Source organism: Trachurus trachurus (assembly GCF_905171665.1).
Source record: "Trachurus trachurus genome assembly, chromosome: 2".
Lineage (NCBI taxonomy): Eukaryota > Metazoa > Chordata > Actinopteri > Carangiformes > Carangidae > Trachurus > Trachurus trachurus.
The window spans coordinates 9,841,315-9,864,456 of record NC_139914.1 but is presented as its reverse complement, the minus strand read 5'-3'; the positions used below and the strand labels follow the sequence as shown (position 1 = coordinate 9,864,456).

At 45.2% G+C, this 23,142-nt stretch overlaps 1 protein-coding gene across 1 annotated transcript in view; it reads left to right on the top strand.

The window, feature by feature from the left end:
* Positions 1-12,053, top strand: part of LOC310999174 (Krueppel-like factor 7) — a 31,684-nt gene extending 19,631 nt beyond the window's left edge. The window contains exons 2-4 of the mRNA XM_083989498.1: positions 475-1,108; positions 8,436-8,559; positions 11,987-12,053. Coding sequence (XP_083845624.1) covers positions 475-1,108; positions 8,436-8,559; positions 11,987-12,038 — 810 coding nt within the window. The 3' untranslated portion in view covers positions 12,039-12,053. The remainder of the gene's footprint in view (positions 1-474; positions 1,109-8,435; positions 8,560-11,986) is intronic.
* The last annotated feature ends 11,089 nt before the right edge of the window (positions 12,054-23,142 follow it).

Below are 23,142 nucleotides of genomic sequence, written 5' to 3'. Positions count from 1 at the left end.
CTGAATAAATCTTCCTATCTTGGCTCAGTAGAAGCCGGTACACACATGGCTTGTCAAAGCTCTGTAAAAAATGCTGTTTGATAGGAGTTCTCTGCAGTTTAGGACTTCTCCTCTTCGCGATCCACCTCGCCTCGCTTTCGTTCCGCGCTACAGCGGTTGCAATCAATCAGTGTGTAATCAGGCGTCTTGCCGGAGCTGCCAGGTAATCCAGGCTGTCTTGGAGGCTATCTGTGCATGTGCACATGTGACAGCTGGCAGAGCTGCTAAGTTGTCGGTCTGGGCGAGAGAGAGGGGGGATGGCACCATGCAGATTTCCCTCTCCACGGCGTGTGAAGGCATATCAGATGATCTGATGGCTGTAGAAATGGTCAAGTGGGATTTGAGAGTGAGGATGGCTATTTTCAGTTCAGCTGTCCAGAATTGTGTGAACTTGCATGAGCTGAATCTAAATAGAGTTTTCTCTGTCTCTTCCAGACCTGCCTAGAGCTGGAGCGCTATCTGCAGACGGAGCCCAAGCGTCTGTCCGAACTCTTCGACCAAGACCTGGACGGTCTCCTAACCCCGGCTTACCTGAAGGAGGACGGCGAGGAGGAGCTGACGGACGCCCTGCTGCCCGGCCTGCCAGGTCTCCCCGAGCCCCCGAGCCCGCCGCCGCCAGTGATCCTCTGCCCGACGCGGAAGAACCTCCCCGCCGCCGCTACACCGCCGAAAAGGGACCTCAAACCCAAAAGCCAGGGGCTGGAAAACGTAGAAGCCATGGAGGGGGTCCACCAGGCCCAGCTGAGCGCCGTCACCTCCCTGACGCCGCCGTCGTCGCCGGAGCTGGGCCGCCACCTCGTCAAGCCCAACCAGACGCTGACGGCCTCGGCCGACGGGACGCTCACCCTCAAGCTGGTGGCCCGGAAGGTGGGGCTGAGCGCCGCCCGGCTGGTGGCGGCGCACGCCCTCCCCGTCCGGGTGAAGGACGAGGAGGAGGGCGCGGCGTGCGTGATCGGCGTCGGGGAGCTGCCGGAGAACAAGAAGAGGATCCACCGCTGCCAGTTCAACGGCTGCAGGAAGGTGTACACCAAGAGCTCCCACCTAAAGGCTCATCAGAGGACACACACAGGTGAGTTTTTTTTTTTTTCTCAAATAATTTGTCCAGCTATTAGTCAGAGTGTCATTTTAATTGCAATGCATGAAAAGCATTGGGAATAAAACGCACAGTTCAATGTGCAATGGTCATTTACATTCAAGACCGGTTTAAAATGATTGTGTGGAATTGCCCACACAGCTCACATTAATACACATTAAGCTGTGTAGATGTGGGTATACGGATAGAAACCGTGTAAAGACACCAGGTCACGTGATTTGAATATACTTTGCGAATAGGAGCAGATTAATTCCTGCACTTTCCAGGTGTAATGTGAGTAAGTGGCCCTAAGTGACTTTCAGCCAGGCGGCTCCGAGGACGCCTTTGTCACCAGAGGTAGCTGCTTATTGCGCCTGCAGGTAATGAAATTGATTGACGCTCATTGTTGGTGACAGGTTAAAACGACTCACTCCCGAAGCTAAATGGCTGTTGCACAGCGAAGAGGGCAGAGCCGGAGTGTCACATAGAAACTGAAAGAGCTTCTTATCAGTCTCAGTGTGAAGACTGTTTCCACTCGCTGGACTTTCAGAGGCACCCCGGCTGGGTTTTTTTAGCCTTTGATGTTTTTTTCTCACAGCAATGGTTTTCTCCAAGTCTCTATACGATGGGGGGGCATTTGCTTGTGGGTTATTCCTTTGGCGTATGATGGGAAATAAAGAGTGTAAGCATTTTTCTACACCAGAGATAAGAGAGATGGAAAATGTGGCCTGTTTTCAGAGTAGATACCAGTCTACCAGTTTTCACTTTATCTCTCTATATGGTCAACGTAAGCACTTCATCCATCCATCCACCATCCATCCATCCATCCATCCATCCATCCATCCATCCATCCATCCATCCATCCATCCATCCATCCATCCATCCATCCATCCATCCATCCATCCACCATCCATCCATCCATCCATCCATCCACCATCCATCCATCCATCCATCCATCCATCCATCCATCCATCCATCCATCCATCCAACCACTCAGCTAGTCTAGTTCCTGAATTCCTAGATAACCCGACTTATAATTGAGGAAAATCCACCTGCTCCACATTCTTGGAACAAGAACAAAACGCAGAGAAAGTGATAAGAAATGTTAAGAGAAACAGCTCTGTAATCACAGAACAGACTTAAAACCTGGTCCCCTCTGTGCCATATGGAAATACCACCATGTCAGATAAAAATGTGATGATTTAAGGAAAAAAAAAACCTCCACCTCTCTTATCCCCCTCTCTCTACCTAAGTACTTCTCTGTGCCAAACCAGGACAGGTCCTCCTTGTCAAGGTTCTTCTCAAGAAGGAAAGGGGGGGGGGGAGGGGTTCAGGAGCTATAACTCTCCCGCTCTTCCATCTCAATCCCAAACCACTCAGACCCCTGTCGGGGAGCTGTCCTCCGTCTGAGTAACTGCACAGTGATGGATGGATTGACCTGGATAGGCCACCATTTCCCCGGTTTATTTCAGGCCCTGTCGTCCTCTGTGCGTTCTATAAGTCTAGGTCAGTGCTTCTCAATCTCAGGTCTGGAGACAGCAGTAATAAAAAGATCATTTAAAGACAACAGAAATGTGTTTCAAATACATCAGTGCATTATTATCATGAGGGAAAACATATTCCAAAAGAGAAGAAAAGGGGACAAATGTCTGTGTTTGTCATGATTAATTGGCGGAGTTAGAGGTCGTGTTCACACCAAACAAGTGGGGTGTGTTTATTTTAAGTCCTGAACTCTTTTGGTTTTGGTTAGAAAGGTTAAATAAAATAAGGTGTTTTCGATAGTGTTGGAAAATGCTGATCTCCTCCCCCTCCCTCTCTCTCTAAAAGAGGCATTCAGGGGTAGAATAAGATAAATATTGACACCTGATCAGTTGCCATGGCTCATGCATGGAAGGCCTAGAATAACAAATTAAATGTGTGGTGGCCCTGCCATCTGGACCGATGCTAATATATCGCTGTTTCTTTACATGAGCTACAGCAAAGCGCGTCCATCATGCTAAATGAAGTTACAGCGACTGAAATTAGATTTCTTTGCCCCCCCTCGCTCCTCCATCCAAACCCCCGACACTATTTGTTTGACAGATCACCGAAGACGTCCGACAAAGATGCCAGAATGTGACCTGCTCACTCGCTCCGGCTCACTAGTATTTTTGGGATGTGGGGGTGTCAGGGGTGTGAATTTGAAGAAAGTCAACTTGTCAATGTCTGCATGTTGAGGATGATGATGACTCGCTGTATGTGTGATCACACCCTCAGTGGTGCACACCACAGGTTTAGGCGTCAGCCTGACTGGAACAAAGGGCACAGACACGCGATCATTGATTTGCCCAGTGTGGCGTGTCTGCAGCCCCTGTGATTAAACGCCACGCCGGCAGGGTGAGCTCAGGGAGACCAGCGCCACCGATGGAGTCCACTCATAATACAAGCAGGGGATTCAAAAGGAAAACTAAAACAGATGTATCATTTTAAACATCCCATGTGGCGATCGGACCAGATTTGACACAGAAATCCATGCGAAGATGAGTCTCGCTGACTCTGTGCTTTGTTTTGTAACCAAATACCTGCACAGATAAAGACAGCCCCATCGCTCCTGGCTCTTAGCATTCAGCTCAAAGCAGATCAATTAATCCTCATTTTATCAGATGTTAGAAAAAGATGCTGCGTCACTGCACCTGCGTTTTCCTTGACTCATTGAAATATTTGACTAATTGCTTCAGGATTATATTGCAGTAGTCAGGTAGAGATGCATCCAGCGACATTTTAAAATTGATATGATAATGATTTGATGACATATAATGTAACATATAGCAGCATAATGGGCTCATTTCCATGAGGAAGCCTCCCTCCTCGAGCCCATCATTGTCACTTAAGGTGCTTTGGATTAAAGCATCCACCAAAAGAACATCTGTCTTGTTATTCACACTGAGTAGGTAGAATCACAAAAGGGGGAAATGTCGACATCAGATGACAAAAGAAAACACAAAAGCCGGAGGAAGAGGAGAGAGTGACGTGGAGTGAAACAAAGAGTAGATGAAGACGGAAGCGGCAGAAACGGGGGGAGGTACAGTCGAGCAACCCTCTTCAGCAAAAAGACAGCAGTGCCACAGGCTCCCCCATTCACTGAGCCATTATCCTGACAAGTTTAAAGATGTCATTACTCAAATCCTCTTTTTCTTAGTTGTTATTTCCATAAATTACCGACGGAGAAAAGGCTACGATTTAATCTGGAATTAGACGGGCTGAGTTGAAATGACAGTGCCCTGTAGAGCTTTTTGTGAATAGGCTTATGGCAGATAAGGAATGGTACAATTAGATTTTGGGCAGGGTGAGGGAACGGGTAAAACACGAGGACTGTTGAGCTAGTCTGCCCTCTCTCTCTCTCCGTCTCTCCGTCTCTCTCAGTATATCAGTGTTTTCGTAATATGTCTGTGCACGGGAATGTATGTCTCTCTCTCTGCTCTCATTTTATCAGCTGCTCTTTTGACTCTCTCTCTGAGGGCTGAACAGTTTGAGTAAAATGTCTAACAGTCGTTTTATTTGACCAACATTGTGCAGTTGATAGAAGAATGAGGAGATACAGAGATCTTCTTACCACCTTAATCACAGATCTTTACTATAAGACCAAATGTATGTGCACTACACACCCCTCCTTTTGCATATTACCACTGACCTTCCCATGGCCCCTTAGTTCCAGTTGAAGGAAATAATATTGCATAAAGCTCTAACTAGGAAAAGGCTTTTTCGGCCCCGTCCAGCACCTTTGGATTAGACTGAAAGACCAACTGCAGGTCAGGGCCTTATCAGCCAGCATCAGTGTTGGACCTCACTAATGCTCTTGTCGCTGAACGGGGAGCAAATCCCTGCAGCCAGGAGTGGAGGCTGTTTCAGCGGCAGATTAACACCCATGGTTTCGGGAACAAGACGTTCAACAGTGACATGTGTGGAATAGGATTGTATGTTATTGCTTTAAGGGATCGTTCAACATTTTGGCAAATTGGCCCATTGCCATAATCCCTATAGTTTTAGGAGTAAATTCGTTACCTTTAATTGTCGGTGCAAGCTATTTTTAGAACGGCGGAGCAGAGCCGTGAGCTGCTCAGAGCTACGCTACAGAGGCTGATGGAATTTCTTGGTTTCCCTCATTAAACTCATCAAATACACAATCCAACAACTCCAAAACGCTCTGGTGGACAAGTTGTGACCTGCACATTCAGCACGCTATGAGATAATAACGGAACGTTACAAGACAGATTATGGCAGTGGGTCAATTTGCCAAAGTGTTGAACTATCCCTTTAAGTTAGAAACTATTTGGATAGCACATTTCATACAATTATTGCAGCTCAAAGTGCTTCACAATAAAAAAAGGAACATAAGAAGAACATAAGAGCATTTATTAACTGTGTAAGTAAACAGCCTGAAAAAGGTGCATTACCACAAAGATAAGTAGCCTGTAGTGTGAATTACGAAGGAAATACCTGCAATTTTGAAATTTCCTCTTCGAATATATAAAGACATTCATCTTTCAGCCTCGAACATACTTTATTCCTCCATCAGTCCTCTCATCTATCATCTTCCTCTCATAACCTGTTTTTCCTCTCGTCCTCCTCCCTCTCGCTCATCACAGTGCAAGTTGCAGGCAGGAGCCTATAAAACGCTCTCCAAGAGCCTCTCTAATGACCTCTGAGACCCCGGATGCCCAGCCTCAGCTCCAACTAATGGAGGGAATGCAATTAACTTCAACACTGGCACCTGAGAGGCTGGAGCAGGCGCGTGCATGAGCGTGTTCGCGTGTGTGGATGAGAGCATTCGGAAGTAACAGATTACACATAATGGGATTACTATGATTCAGGAAACACCCAGTTATCAGATTACGGATGAGGAATATGTGATTGCTTATTTGATTATTGCCCAAAAAAAAAAACACACACATTTTGAGCGGAAAAGCATTCTGATGGCTCCTCGTCGTTTTTCCCTGCTGTGAGTGAATAGCATCAGCTAATGGGAATCGTATTAAATAATGCAGAGTAAATAAAGCAGCGCTGTCCAAAAACCCTGATTCTTTAAATCACAGCAAATAATCCACTTAGCTTCATAATCTACATTATATGTTTTACAGGCAAAGTAATCCAAAAGTAACAGAGCATAATCAGATTATGCTGCTGAGTTTGGGCTAATCCAGTGGATTAGGTGACTGATTGTCGTTTTAAGATGCCCATCAGTCGTATTGTATGTAGCATCGGGTCAAAAAAGTTCCACTTCGGTGTGTGTGAGTGTGTTTACGTTCAAGAAGGAGAGTGTGTACCTGTCAGAGGGAGAGGAGAGCGGAGGAAGAGAGGAGGGGGGGCAGGAGTTGGGGGATGGGGCGGTGGGAGGGGGGGTCCTGTTGCTAGGAGACGGAGGGCAGCATATCGTTGGAGGAGTCGGTAGCTGAGTGGTTCTGTACAGCTGCAGGCTCTGGTCTCTTAGTGCCCCACTCCCCCCCCGCCCACCCTGCACCACCACCACTACTACCACCACCACCACCATCTCCCCCCTCCCCTCCTCCTCCTCTCCCTCCCACCTCTTGCCCAGTACAGCTCTACAGTTACCGTCGCTAGGCAACTGCCTCCGTGCTCTACCAGCGTGCTCGGTAATTGGCCGGTGGCATGGCGGCGTGCCGTTGCCAGATCCAGCCGGCTGCACTGACTACTGCCTCCTCATGTTTCACTGCACCCCCCACCCCCACCCCTCCTTCTCTCTCTCACACACACACACACACACACATATATACACCCCCACCCCCTCGCTGCCGTTGCTAGGCAACACAATCAGGCATCCCTGCCTCCCGGGAATCTCATTGGCCAGAGCCGGATGGCCCAGACCTGCTGTTCTGAGTGTTTCTGGGAAGTGAAGCAGGATGAAGGGATACAGGTCCACAATGGGGACATGCATGGTCGGTTTTAGATGTGGACCTGGATCATTTCCCGCTCTTTAAACTAAAGAGACATAAATTGCACCATTAGGGTTTACTTGCCTTAAAAATTATTCAATCTGAAAAAGATGAATAAATAAATCAGAGGTGCTAAAAAAAAATCAAAAGGGCAAACAAGTGTCACCAGTTCATGTTTTTTTACTTTTTGCTGTTTCCTGGTGGCTGAGTGGACCTCATTCTTTTTCTCACTTGTCCATTTATCGCCTCATCACAGCTGTAACCTAATGCACCTCTGTTTCTCACCGCCGAACCTTACATGATTCCCGCTAATGGAGTTCCCCCCGCCAACATGGCGGACCCGGCCGAGTGCATTCGACATAGACAACGGGTCATATGTCAAGAGATTGTGCTGTTTTCTCATTTGCCCCGGCTCGCCGTGAAATAGCCATGAAAGTTTTCCATTAAATCGTAGTTCAGGTTAGCAATGGTGGCGTTTTAACACCATAAAAACACAATACTGTACCTTTAATTGGAACAGAGAAACATTGTATACGCTATTGATTTTTTTTTTTTTACCTTCGCACACATCTCGACAAATCTCCACACAATTGACAGATTTCTTCAACAGCTGATGCAGCTAATGGCGCCAAAACCCACTCCTGCCTTTATCCAAGCGCTCTCCTCTCCTCAGTCTCCGCCATCCCTCACAAAGCTGTTGAGCCACTGATTGTGTTCCTTTTTTTTGATAATCACATTCAACAAATTAAGCCACTTTTTGTGCCAGAGCCACTCAAGCAGAGCTGGTCACTGTGTCAGTGTGTCTCGCATTCAACCCGGCGAGCCAGCGCTCCAGATGGGATGTGAGTGATGCAGGTGACATGTACGGGGAGCTGGACGCAGCTGGCAGATTGTGGCTTCCTTGCCATTATGCCGTGTGACTGGCCTAATTATCACTACCCCTACCCCCCCCCCAACCACCCCTCCACCCCCTTCCCCTGCCGGCATCTCTGCAGCCTCCTCTGCCTTAATCCACTTCTGCAGCACTTCTCTCCTACTCCACTTTTCCCTCTCTCCCCTTCACTCCTCTTCTGCATGTTCAGCAAGATTGGAGACCAGTGGGAGCTTCGCCATCCCAGAGTTAAACATTGCTTTGCTCTCTCTCTCTCTTTCTTTCTCCACTGCTACAAAATCAAAAAATATGCACGATGCAAACCCTTTAAATAAAACCTCTTAAATTTGCAACATCAACTCAAAAAGCACCGAGTATTTGTATTCATGATTTCACACCAAGTGCCACAGAGGTTTTTGTCGCAGAAGACAAACAGGCGTGTGATTGGTCGATTGGCGATGAAACAGGTGCTCATGCATGTTTTTCTTTTTTCTTCCCTGTTGTCGTTGCTTTCATTCCCCAGGTGAGAAACCGTACAAGTGCTCGTGGGAGGGCTGCGAGTGGCGATTCGCCCGGAGCGACGAGCTGACGAGGCACTACCGCAAACACACCGGCGCCAAGCCTTTTAAGTGCAACCACTGTGACAGGTCTGTCAAAACACAACTCTCCCTCCTTTCCTCTGCCTTATATGTTTTTTTTGTGTGTGTTTTTTTTCCTCCATTTTCCAAAGCTTATTTGAAGCACTTCCACTTGCACAGCGGGCTGCGTTTCCCCACCTTTGTGTTTTGTACACAGTTTGGTTTCGTGAAGAACTTCCACAAGATGCTGCTAACCCACCCAAATGCGTTTGGTACTGACCCAGTTTGGAAGTGTGCTGGCAGGATTACTAATGTGCTTCCCCTCTCTGCAACGCACACAAGACCCAACCTGCTCAGTCTTTCACTGGGAATCCAAACTCATTCTGCTCTTTACCCACATCGGGCTCCTGTGTGCAGCATATTAATAGTGAATCCTCTCACATGGTGATCCGCGGCCCTGATTTGGAGGCTGTTTTCACACGTGGATAGAGGTGTAAAATGGTTTCAGAACTCATTAGCACCACCAAATGTCACTGGGTAGGAATTTTAATTTGAACTCAAAAGTTTTTTAGGTGTTTATAAGTTAAAGAGTGCTTCATGTGCAGCTTTTCCTTCCTTTAACACTACTAAACTGTGATTTTTTTATTCTCAATGACTGGTAAGCAACTTTTAAAAAAATATATGATGGCCCAAAATCCAGGTGTGTGTGTGTACAGTAAATAAAGCCTCGGGCTGACCTGGTGATTGCAGAGACTATCCTGTAAAGCGGATGATTCCTGCTCTGATCCCTGTGACCTGAGTGTCCTTGAGCACAAACTGACCAGCGGAGCAGTTTGAAAAATCATCCTCAGAATGTAAACAGGGCCGACTGTCCTCTGCCGTCCCGTCCCTCTGACCTCTCTCCCGACAGAGCCGAGCAGGGCCTCTCTGAATCTCAGTCAGAGGTGCCGAGGTGGGCGCCCGTGTCACTTTGAAGACTTGACTCTCGCCTCCCTTTCTTAATTAGTCGCCTCGGCTTCTGTTTAATTATGTAGCGCAGCAAAATGTTAATTTGCCGGGGCCTCCTTTTAAAAACGTGGCTCCGGTGACGAACTCATCAAGAATTCAGCGGCCCCGGCATCCAGCCTCGACTCCAGACACTCAAATCTTTTCTTCTATTTTAATTACACCCCCTCTGTCTGTGATCCGTCCGTCCCTCGCTGACACCTCTGGGGTCTCTGAGCAATATTGTCTCCGGGAGCCTCCACAGTGTTTAAGGCAAAAGAAAAGACCCCAGGTGAAAATTTAGGTGAAAAGGTCATAATGTGTTAGACTGCAAATCTATAGTTTTATCAAATATTTATACATTTCACATTTATATTCCTGTGGCCATATTCACAAAACACTTAAAACCTGAATATATACATACAAAAAGTCGAGTTTATGTTTTATATAAATTTAAGATATTATTCACTATAATTTATATTTTTTCCCTTATATCATCTCTGTACTTTCTCTTAATTTGTAAATATAGGCTACCTGTGTCACTGTTAATTATGGCCACTTTATAAATAAATGTAAATTAAATAGCAGAACATTTATAAAGATGTCACTGTTTAAATATGTTTTATGCAATATACAATGTGTTTCAAAACTGCAGCATGAGAGCAGGACACAATAGAGAAGATGTCCCCTCCTGAATCATGTATAGGTTCATTATGAGAGGACAAAAAGAAGTCCCTCTTCACCTGGGGTACTTTGCCTTAATGTGTATGAAAGAGTGTGTGTCTTGGTCATCAGTGCGTGCATATATGTGTGTGTGTGAGGGAGCAGAGGGGCAGGCAGTGTCAACTTAATCAGGACTCAGCTGGACAGACTGTAAATACAGTATCCCCCCCCCCCCCCCCCCCCCCCCTCCCCCTCCCCTGCAGGCACATCCCCTAATTCGGGCCCACCTCTTGTCATGTGTCACAGGCCGTCCCAACCCCTCCAGCCCAACACACACACACACACACACACACACACATACACACATACGCACCCTGCTGAGATGAAGGAAGAGGGGAAACAGGGGAGACAGAGAAGACGGGGTGGAAGATTGAAGATGGGTGAGGGGGGAGGAGGGAGGAGGAGGAGGAGACAGACCCACGGTGTGCCAGCTGGTGTCGTGCCCCCGAGTCGTGACTCATACTTTACCATCTGTCTTATACAGAACGCACACACACACATAGGCTACACATACACACGCACACACCGCTGCTCTGCACTGCACAACATGTGTTACGCGCACACACACAGATGCAGGTGTGACAGTAAGACAGATGATTGTTGGCTCATCACAGTGTAACTCCCCCTCTTGGCCAAACACTGATTCATCCAGACATCTTCCACTGTTGTCTCCGTCTCAGTGGAAAGAGCCAATCTGAAGAAACCAGAGCTGCATCAGGGAGTCGCACTCATGTTTAAACACTTTTTAGTCAAGGGAAGCATAATAGTTTGATGAATAATTACTTATATAAGAGATGTGTCTGTTTTTTTCCCCCAACAACTAGACTTTCCTCACCTTCTTTCCAGATCTGAGCCCTCTGTCAGTAAACACAGAAACTGAAGAGTCGTGTTTCTCTTCTTTTTTCCCCCCCTCCTCCTCCTAAACATTATTAAATTGAACCACATTAGGAAATTCTAAAACAAGCCTCCATCTCAAATATTTCTTAACACACTAATCACTCGAACACGCAGCTTCCAATTACCTAAAAGAAAAGCAACAATTTGCGAAGCACTCTTGGGAACACAGCGGTAATATTAGTTCAGCGGGCGCAGCAGCAGCAAACACCACCAACACGATTTAAGTGGTGATGAAAACGTCCGTCTCATGTAATGGCTGCATCTGTATGTGCGCGCGCTTTGGCATAAACAAAATGAGCAGCTTGAAAGCATACATCATGTCAATTTGTGGCAATCAGGTTGAAATAATCAAACATTTTTTTAAAAAAAAGGGGGGAAAGAAAGAAAGGCCAGAGCAATTTAATTCACAGTGCGGTTACGCCCCAGCAATTGTGCAAGCCGGATTTCAGATGAGAGGCTTTGATTCATCTAATTTAACTATCGTTTTACAGCACATGTTTTGCTTTCTGCTGTTTTTCTTTCTTTCTTTCTTTCTTTCTTTCTTTCTTTCTTTCTTTCTTTCTTTCTTTCTTTCTTTCTTTCTTTCTTTCTTTCTTTATTTCTTTTCTTTCTTCATCCTTCCACAGCGTTTCCACAGATCCATCTGCGGGCCCTCTAGTTATTCATGGCACAGCTGAAGTCATTAGGAGTGCTGCTGAAAATGCTGATTATGAATTAGTTACACATATACTAATTGCGTGTGCATTAGTGGCTCAGCACTCACTAGCTAACAGCAACATTTAGCGCCATCGACAAAACAAACTTCTTTCCCTCCTCCTTCCCCCTGCACTGGAAACAAGCTAACAAGCTGTTCTCTGTTCCTCTCTCCCTCTCTCTTTCTCTTTGGTTGCAGGTGTTTCTCGCGGTCGGATCACTTGGCGCTACACATGAAGAGGCACATCTGAGGAAGCGGAGAGAGGTCAGCGGGAGTGGAAGAGAAGGGGGGAAGAGAGGATGGAGGGTGGAGGAGAGGAGAGGAAGACGAGATGGAGAAATAACACCTTGGATGTGAGAGGGAGAAAGACAAGAGAGGGGGAGAGAGAAAGACTTTGGCCGCTGACTGCAGACACACAGCACACACACTCATCCCAAGTTGGCTCCGTTCATCTTGCGCTCGACCAGTTGGTCCATGATTCCACTATGACACGTTCCTCAACCTCGCAGACGCTCCGTCCCACCCTTCGTATGCGTCTCGGAGGTGGACCGGCGGACCACGTGCCTGCGGTTGGCAGCTCTTTTCGTTTCAGTCGCCCTTGCAGTCTGAAACGCTTCCAAAAGTATGGAGAAAAAAACAATAAAAAGTCAAAATAAAACCACGCCAAACTGGACTGGATCGCAGAACTGCTGTTTGTATATTCAAGAGCTCGTCCTCGTGGAACGCGCGGTAACGCAGGAAAAAGCTGGCGCCCGGCTCAGCCTTTTTACAACTCGCCAAAGGGTTTATTATCTTACATATAGGACAGACAATAATTTGACCTCTGTCACTTCTGCCAACCGGACCCATTTATAAATCCTTCCGGTTCGATGGCAGCGGAGCACTTGTTTGAACGGAGCATTAGATTGGATTTCCCGAAGACTTGAAGAACGGGAGCGTGTTGCACTGATGTGCTGTGAAGACTGATTGAGGTCATGCAGGGGGCCGGCTTTGCTTTATGAACATCCATCCATTGAGAGCTACCGCGGGATGAGGCTAACTAATCTACTCTGGGGAAGACTGTTCATCTCCCAGGATGTCAGCTGAAGCCCGGGCATCTGGACTGATGCCCGACGGCTCCTGAGGGTGGTTTTTTTTTTTCCTCTCCGGGATCCTGGCTCTTGTCAGAAAACTGTTGCACAATTGACTTTTTGCAAACTTTTTGTAAAAAAAAAAATTTAAATAAAAATGCCCCACCGTCTTGAACTGGGGGGGGCGTGGACAGCCAAATGCACAAGTCGAAAGCAGTTAGCTGACTGGGATAGCACACTGAGCGCAAAGCAAGATCATTATGTATGTAAAGGCTATATTGTTTCTAAGAAAAGATTCTCCTATTTGTTCAACAAAAACAATTGAGGAACACATTGGAAATGGATGCAGCCAAAAAAAAAAAAAAATTCACAAACATGTCGACTGTAGATGCCTGAAATGATCTCTTTGGCCTTTGAGAGTGATTGGCACCTCACCAGACGCTGGGTTTGTCCTGTTCGCACCACCCATGCAGAACTCGAAAATAATTTTTAGCAGCTCCAAGACTCAATTCAGAGAAAAAGCAGCGGCTCCAATCTGGCCCTATGCATATCTGAGAACATTCCCGCGGACTTCCTGATCCTACATGTCGGTCTGGACACGGAGAGACTCGCAGGAAGACACGACACGACACTAAATCAATCAATTGGGTGGCTCTTCTCAGAGCGGATCAACGTGAATGTATCTGTACATGTTGCTGGGCCTGTGAAAACACTTGAGTGTGGGTGGTGACATCATACCAGAACCCCCATTTGTCTTCATAGTTTCTCTTTTTCACATTACAAATGACTGGTCGGACTTACAGTAGAGTAACTAGCTAGCCACGGGTGGTAGCTTTAGACATTTTACCGGTTGTAGCGGAGCAGCAGGAGGTCATGAGTGCAGCTCACTGTAGTAGGTTAGGGATGGGGATGCAGATCTGCCCTGTCAGCAATGATAACTGCCCCATTAGCTCTTGAAACTGCAGCGGGGTGAAACCCACATGCACACAAAGCAACATATATATGCACTCCCACAAAGAAACTACAGTAGAATCACCATCTCTCCTGGTTTCCAGACTCTTTGACAGACAGAACAAAGAAAATCCAGCTTTTTGCCGCATTACACTGAAAGTGTCACTAATGAAAACATTTTTTTTCCCCGGCTCAGCTCAAGCGCACAAGAATCAAAAAGGCAGCTTGGACAAAAAAAAAAAAGCAGATTATCAAAGATAGTGATGAACTTGATTGGGAACAGCTTCGTCAAAGTGTGTTTTTTGTTTTATTATTATTATTATTACTGTTATTTATTCTTCATTTTACAGGACAGGAGCAGAGCCAAGCACACAGCAATCTGCTTGTTGGCAGGGGATACACAAAATTGATTTCACTCTGTACACCAGAGGCGCATTTCAATTTGGAGTACGAATGCAGACCAGCTCAGTCATATCCAGACATGATCTGTCTGCAGCTGTGGAAGTAGACACTGAATCAACTCCTGCTTCGTATAAATAGCAAACAATTTTTCTCTTAATGTGCAAGAACAAAAAAAAAACAGCCAGGCTTCAGGCCTCTACATGCAGAGAGGGGAGGGAGTGACCCAAATGGAGATAAACTGATATACGTATGGTTTATTTAACTGCCGATCATCCATCCACTATCAGTTCTACCCGTCATTGAAGGGAAAGTTCAACATTTTGGCAAATTTGCCGATTACCATAATCCCTGTAGTTTTAGCAGTAGGTTTGTTACCTTTAATTGTCGGTGCAAGCTGTTTTTAGAACAGCGGAGCAGAGCCGCAAGCTGCTCAGAGCTACGCTACGGAGACTTGTTACCGTTAATAGTCGGTGCAAACCAAGAAATCCCATTAGCCTCCGTAGCGTAGCTCTGAGCAGCTCACGGCTCTGCTCCGCCGTTCTAAAAATAGCTTGCACCAACAATTAAAGGTGGGACAGTTTGCTAAAATGTTGAACTATCCCTTTCAAAACACTTTCAGATTTGGTTCATAGATCTAAAATAATCCAGTTGGGGTGGGGGGAGGACGTCAGAGCAGGTTAGCAGGTTTGTGTTTTCCCTGCTCTCAAATGAAGACTAGCAGTTTAACCCACGGGTTAGAATTGTATCACCAATGGCAGCTCTACTTGTGTGTTTCAGTATTTCAACGGAGAGACGTTCTCCCGTTGAGCTGAACCTGTTGTGAATGTGTGGGAATGCGCGGCCCCCGCAGTGTTGTTCTTAGGTCATTTCTCCCATATTCAAGCACCAATAGTAGACAGTTGAGGATTCCAAGGAGCCGAGACCCCGAAAACTTCCCCCAACACGCAGGCCCCGCCTCAAAATTCGGTCCGACTCTTCTTGACATTTAACGAAATAGTTCTGTGTGTGTATGTGTGTCCACCGGGGCGCTGACGAAAAAAAAAAAGAGGTGGGGGGTTTTTTCCAAAATGTGAATGTGCTTTTTCTGGAAAGGTTGTTTCATGTCGTCGCCGAGGTTGCGGTTCAGTTTTGTGTCATCTTAATGAATGATTGTCAATTCTGCTGTGCCTGTGTGTTTCTTCGTCTGTTTGTATTTGCACTCTGAATTTTTTGGAAAAGAATCACTTGCATATCTGATGTTTTTTCTGTCCCGCTTTACACACACACCGCCACACGTCACACACGACTACCGCCCCCCCCCCCCTCCTCCCCTCTCCCTCCTCCTTCTCCCCCCGGGTGATGAAACACTTAACACACAAAAGTCTGTATAGTAGCTGTTTTTTAGCACACGCTCATGCATACACGTCACGACACGGTGCAGACATTACTCACACAGATTACAGTACATGCATGCACTGATTCATACATGCAAATTCATACACACATGTGCACAAGTACATTCACACATACACACACTTCTCCGTTCTCCTTGTGTGTTATTTCGCCGTTTTTCATGCCACCTTGTGAGAGTCAGAGATCCAAACTGCAGCTCTTGCTCTTAGTGTGTGTGTGTGTGCAGAGGTGGGATAGGGAGGTGGGTGGGGGTGGGAGTGGGGGGCAGGCATTACTATGTGTGACACCACCTCTGTTTCCACCGGGTCTGAATTTCAAATCAAACGCACCCCCTTTTTCTACCAGCATTCCCTCATCGCTTCCCCTTCCCTCTCTTCCATTTTCTCAGATATGATCCTTTTCAACTCCTCTGTCCGACCCCCTCGCCCTCACCCATCCTCCAAGACCACCACCACCTCCTCCTTCTCTTCCTCCCTCCCTTAACCCTCTTCCCCACCTTTTTCTTCCTCTGTTGTCTTTCTCCTTTTCTTTCCGCTGTACAAAGTGTTTCAAATTTATCATTTGTATATTATGATGTATGGGTACGATAATGTTCTTTATTATGGAAAAATGAGAAAGATTTATTTTTGTTACCAGTTTGTTTCATAATTCTTTTTTAAATTGGTATTGTAATATCTCTATGCAAGGAACTGTTCGGTGAATCGTTTTTATTTAAGAATGTAATTATGTGTAATAAATGGTAGAAGCAGTTTGGCATGGAGTATTCATGGTTCTTGGCTGGTCTGTTAATGCTGGTTTCACTCAGCAACAATATGCACCTAATCATCCATCGCTGTCTGAGAATATTTTTCTGATTTCTTATCGAGCCTCAATCACGCGGCCATTCAGTTTCCCAACAATGAACATTCAGACACCCTTTTGCTTTTTTATTCGCACTGACCGTGTGAACTCTCACCGGGCTCCAGGTCTGCTGCAGCTAAATCTGCAAACCAACTGGGTATAAGAAGTGGGCAGGAATATTAATCTACATCCTTCCTTTTTTTGTGTGCCATTTGCAGCAAAACCACCCTTAGATTAATTTAGGAAAGTGAATTATCGTTCCTTTTGATCAAACAGGGAAAAATGGGCCAGAATACCATCACTTTGCCTGAATGCACTCGCTCACCGTCTCTCCGAGGGGAGCTACGGCATGTTAATTACATCTGTTACCAACCAAGGTGATGACTTATCCACTATTCCTGCCTTTTGACCATGACTAGCTGATAAAAGGGTAATCGAATAACTAATGGATAATTAGGGAGTAATTACTCCCTGGTAAATGGCCCTATGCAGTGTATTAATTCTCCTTGGGTCTGGCAGTGAGAAACTCCCATAAGGTTTTTTGTTTCATTTAATGCTCCCTAATTGAAATGGGCACCCTCATCAAGAAGCTTACATGTATCTGTCGAACTTAATGTTCTTTTATCTGTAATTACAGACAGCTGCATATTATCTACCTAACCGCTCCGGCTACGTCAATCCCGCAGACGCGTTATGAAATTAGAAACGATGGAGTCATTTCTCAATAAAGGTCGCACGTCCCATGAGCGAGTCCCGATCGTCATTTTCACTCGGCATGATGGAAATAAGGTTGTATGTGAGTTCACAGCCGAGCTAAATGGCTCCTAATGGGTTTTAGAGGAGAAAGGACCACATTCGCATCAATATGTAGTCGCAAAGGTTAACACACACATTCACAGACACTCAGGAGGTTTAATGCCGGATTTCTGCCGAGGATACAAGGCCCAAGTGATTACAATTCATCCTGAGAGGGGAATGCAATAGTTTGTCTTTTTTGCCACTCGAACTAGAAGGAAATGGCAACCCATTCAGTCATTGTTGAATTATTTCTGCCTGAACCAAAATGGTTAACAAACAAGATGAAATCTTAGCAAGACTAGTCAAGGATTAGACAAGTGGTTCCCAACACCGAGGCCAAATAACTCCTTCTCTGTGCACTTTTTATTTTAATGATGAAACATCCAGGGGAAGAATAGGAAGCTCGATGGGAGGAGATGTCTTGTCAATTCACCATCTGTCTCTTGAGGCTCCTTCCTTTCAGTTCTTCCTGATGCTAGCTAGCTCTCCACTTTGATTTTCCTGTGCTTGCTGCGGATGCAAACCTTTAATTCAAATACTTTGCATCCAATTTACCAAGTGATGCATCGGTATTAACAGTCTAATGATGTAAGACTGGTTAGTTAATTAGTGTATCATGCATTAATGATGATCTATGGTGCACAAACTCCTGACATCTCTTTTTTTGTCGACTGAACACTTCTACAAAGTGCTAAAGATGTCGTTGTGGATGTGTAGCTACTGTGCAGCTCAGAGTAAAAGGAGTCATCTGAAACACTATATTTTGCCTATATGTGTGTGACACACTCTTTGCTCTCGCCTCCTCCGTGTCTGCTAGTGAGCGATATTTCTATGTGATGTGAGCCTCCAAATAGCCTCCGCCCTCTCAGCCAATCAAACGCTAGCATGCCTGAATCAATCATCTTGGAGACGTTGCCTCTGGGGGGACACGTTGGAATTAACTAATGACTTCACTCCAGCATGCAAACCTACGCCGTTTGATTCATGTGTCCCCCGAACCGAGCGAGCACATATTTAGTGTTAAAAATGAAACTTAAACTTCGGCACATTCTGCACGTTTCTTTCTCTTCTAGCAGCCTTTGACAGCCGAATATAACAGAATCAATTCACAGACAGACTGTGGAAAGAGGTGGATTTGTTACCCGGCTAATTACACCAGGGATCCCAAGCAGAATAATCTAAATAATAGAAAAGCTGAGTTGATAAACACGGCTGTTGAATGCTTGGTTTCGTGTTCTCAGTAACCCCCGTCCCTTCTTGTTGTTTCCACTCGACTGCATCAAATGATAACATCTATGTAAATCTTGTAGGACAATAGGATTAAAACATCCCATGATATTATCTGGATAGGAGATTCGAAATATGCATGTGGTTTGGATTGTCGGTTTTAATAAGTGTGCATGTTTATGTTCAGTCGATGCATGAGTGGGAAGCTTCAGATTATACAGCAGCCTTGAGTTTTAAAGTAAATAGAAGAATTTAATTATATAACGTGTGGTTGTAACCAACTTAGAATCAGTTCTGCAGGTTGCCCTTGATTTGTCTACTCGCTGCTATTCAGCGCCAAAACACCTGAGCGCTCTGCTTTGTTTTTACATGCAGTGATTTAACCATTGAAGGAGGGCATTAAAAGGTGTGACGGCGCTGAATCGAAGCTACTGTAATGAAAGAAAAGGCTGATTCTTAAGGCAAGGCAGTGATTCACTTAACCAGCAGAACATAAAGCCTTTATTTCTCCATGTGGTTGTGCAACAGAAGATTTCAACCGAGGAAGCTGCCAACGCCTGTGGGTGTCTTGTAGGCGTTTGGCAGCCATATAGGGATGTTATTGTCACATCTGGCAGTGTGGAGATGCCAGCATACTGGGAAGCAGCTACAAGTTTTAAAGCCTCCCTCACAATATCTCATTCCACCGTCGGTGCACTCCGCCGCTAACCGGGGCGATAACAACAAGTCCTCGCTAAGATTACATAGAACTACTTAGCAGCTGATCTGCATAAAGACAAGCTCCAATCTGGAATGCCTGTTGCGATGCTAACTCATCTGAAATGCGAATGGAGCCTGTCCATGTGAGACATGGATCCTTTTGGTTTCTTGCCATGAGCAGCCAAGTGCTTAGGTATTTCCAATTATAGGGAATATGTCGAGGTGGCCCTCGGTAATTAAAGCCTAATCATGCTGGTGGATTCAGAGACGCATCCTCATCAAGCTTTCATTAGTCTCCCTCCTTGTGATGCCCCGGCAACGACCCAACCCCCCTTTAGTGATGCTCAGATGGCCTGTCCCCAAACCAAACCTAGTCATTTAGCAGTGTACGAGTATACCATTAGAAATTATCTGAGGAAAGAAACAAAGAACAGAAATTATCCCTACCATTGTGCACAAAATACATTTTCTTCTACTTCTTTGAAGGAAATAAGACATTTAGGATTCAATGATAGCAAATATAAATGTAAACTGCACGCTGTGGCCATTACATTGTGTTTATCTCCCTAAAGAAACAGTGCCTTGGCTAAATTTGGATCCAAACTGTGGCAGCATTGTTTCTGAGACAAGAGGGAGTTTCATTCATTAGTTACCGCTGCACAGATCCCAAAAATAATATGTATAAAAATAATTAAATAAAAATGCTGCACGACCTTTGGAACAACAGCGTGCATTTTGTCCTAGATGTGCAAGTGCTCTGTTTTTCAAAGTGCTATCTCTCCCTCCAACTGGGGCAGAGTGTATATATAATGTGCATGCATCTTGTACTCGTTGCTCCTGAACCCTCAAACACTTGAGAGGTAAGATGTGGAGTGAAACCGCAGGTCGGGATGGAGCTGGAGAAGGCCCGGTGGTCCGGGAGAGATCAACCAGAGCGTCGTGTGAGAGCACCTGGCTCTCCTGTTTGACAGACAGCGCAGACACCTGGAAGCCCGGTGAGAGAGCGTCAGTGTAAAAGCCACCGCTGCTCTACAGGGCCATGCATTATGCAGGGAGCTCTCTCTCCCTCTCTCTCTCCCCCTCTGCCCCCTGCTCTGCGGTAAAAATAGATCAACAGACCTGAGCGTTCAGCTCTTTTTTATGCTTCTCACTTTCACTTGGATCTCACCAGGTGCAGCGGCTGTTGGCTCCCGCTTCGCATTTCTTTGCCTCAAACGTTTGTGCATCGAGTTTTTGAAAGCACACATGTTTGCACACTTTTGACTGTGTGTGTTTGTGCATGCATGCCGGAGCATGTGTGTGCATATCAACCCTGAGTTCGTCTTGTTTTATCAGTTTGCCACTGTACCGGGTACCTTTTAATAAAAGCAGGATATTAGTCTGGCACAGTCACCTCTATTATGGTGGGAAGGAGGATATGATTTGATCGCACAGGGTCAGACAGGTTCAACAACCATATATTGAGGTTTAAGGTGTTCACATTCTGATATTGCAGTGCAGTACAGGCATCAGCAGAGCCTTAAAGTCCTTAAAGCTAAACGCTGAAAGCTCAATCCTGCAGGTTGATGTAAGAATTGCATTATTTTGTGTATTTTAAGTATATTTTCACACTTGTTTTTATTGATATGGCACCTTTAAACCCACATATAAAGTGCTGATTCTCTCTGGGATGAGGTAAACTAATCTATTTTTGCATGCATCAGCATCCTATATGCACATATGTGTAAATGTCCCCTGTTGCCGCAGTGCTAAGGCTCCCCGAAGACCATTGATCCGTATCTGTGACCACGGGGGTCTCCAACTCCTCCCTGATTGCCATTCCACTGCTAATTAAACAGTCCGGCTTAACGAGTTCACACTGATAACAAGGTTGGAGGGAAAGGTCACCCTATCATGCTCACTTCAACCGGACGCCGTCAATAACAAGCCTGCTCGGGAGGACAGGTAAACACACACATACACATTAACACACACACACAAAGAGGTAATCATACAGAAGATAAACACATGCTTTTGTGTTGAGAGAAAGCCACAAATTAGAATTTGCTGGCACAGAATTGGCTTCTTTTGTGTCGACCGTTCTTACATAAGCTTTCAGAATTTGATTAGTTTGAAGCACCAGTCCTCAGGGAGACTCAGAGCAATAGCAGACTATTCAACAACTGTATATTTTATCCTTTTTTTCTTGTCATGACTTCACAAGTTTTCTCCTTGAATTTTATGCCTTTGAATTAGAGTCTTTTGAAACAGCATGTGCGGAAATTCTCCACAGAAATATTGAGAATAATGAAATTCATTTAGCAGCATTAGTAGCATTTTAAAAAGTTTTTTCATGTTCCACACCATCAACCTTTAATTAATATTATCCTTAACAATTTCCACAGCTTTTGTTAAGATGTAAAAGAAAGAAAAAGCTGTGAGAAGTTACATTTCGTCACTTGTATGGATTTAAAAAAAAAATCTATTTCGTACTGAATGTTTCACCTGGAAATTTTGAGACTTGGCTGTTCAACATTTGGAGGAAATCCAACCTGAGAGATGGTTAAGAAAACAGGAACATAGAGGAACACTTTGAATGCGCCAGAAATGTTGGAATCAAGCTGATTTGCAGGCGGTACAAGCTATTTAAAAACTGGCACAATACTGGGAATACATGTACGAGATGTTCCTGCATATATTATATACTGGTGAGAGTTTGTATTGTCTTGGCAGAAATGAATCTGGACAGTCAGAGATAAAAAGCAAACGTACAAAGTACAAACATGAGGAGAATTGTATAATTTTTCCACATGAAGAAAGTGCTTCTGCTGTATTTTCCAATCTAATGTCCGCAGAGAAACCACCGAGCCAGACACACAAACACACGACCTATATATACTATCTGGCCCTCTCATCATTTATCTTACAGCAGCAGAATCAGGATAGATTGGTTCAATTAGACTGGCCTTTAATGTAATCTGTTTAATCCATTTCTATCATCAAAGCCAATACCTACCTCTCTCCTTGGAGAGTGGGATTAGTCGAGTGCATCTCAGAGCGAGCGTCTCGGTTTTAAGAATGCAGCCTCGGAGTCACTCAGATCGCCTCCATGCTTCTCTCTTTACAACCAGCTGTGGAGAAAACAGTGTATCTCGAGTGAAGTTTTAATGGAGGGGGAGATTTAAGATCTCCATATCCTCCTAGAGATTGCGAGCACTCTGCAAGGCCTCAATGCAAGGATGACAAAAGTGGGATTTAACCGACTTGCGGAGTTGGTTTTGGATTGGTAGTTTTTTGTAAGTAGCTGCTGAGCCTTGATTCTTTTGGTTTATCATCATAAAAGACATGGAAATGTATCTTTATATACATGGGACCTGCGAGTTTAAACTTAGGAACTGCTGCATCTCCCTCACCAGCTCCAATTCTGGTGGCTGTCATGCTACCTCACTGAAAGAGTGCGTTTAAGGACCCAAGGGCCTGTGAAACCTATTCAAAGAGCCATGACAAAATATCCACCACCACCACCCCTCACAAAAAAAAATTGCATGGCAATAAGCCTGTTTTCTAAATTCATGGATTTCATCCAACAGCTGCAATCTGCTTTTACCTGCTGAGATTTCCACGGGGAAGCAGGATTTTATACTCAATACCCATCTATCCATCCCCCTGCCGTGCAACTCTCTGCTCACACTGTCAGAGGAAAGAAAAAACATCAGCGGGCAGGTATTTACGGCGGCACACATGTCTATTTTTGGCGGGAATGTATTTTTAAGATGCATACTGTACAACGCATCAAATAACATCCCTTTTTCCACTATTCCGACACTCATTACATGGAAAATCCTCCTCAACTGGTTTAAAAACCCCAAACTGGTTTCACTGGGTCAAATCCAGATCTTTCCTGCACCTGGATGCATGAAAATAAAGGAATCTAATATTTTCTGCTCCTGCTGTGGATTACCTGAGTGTGATTGCTTTTCAGGAGAATTCCCCATG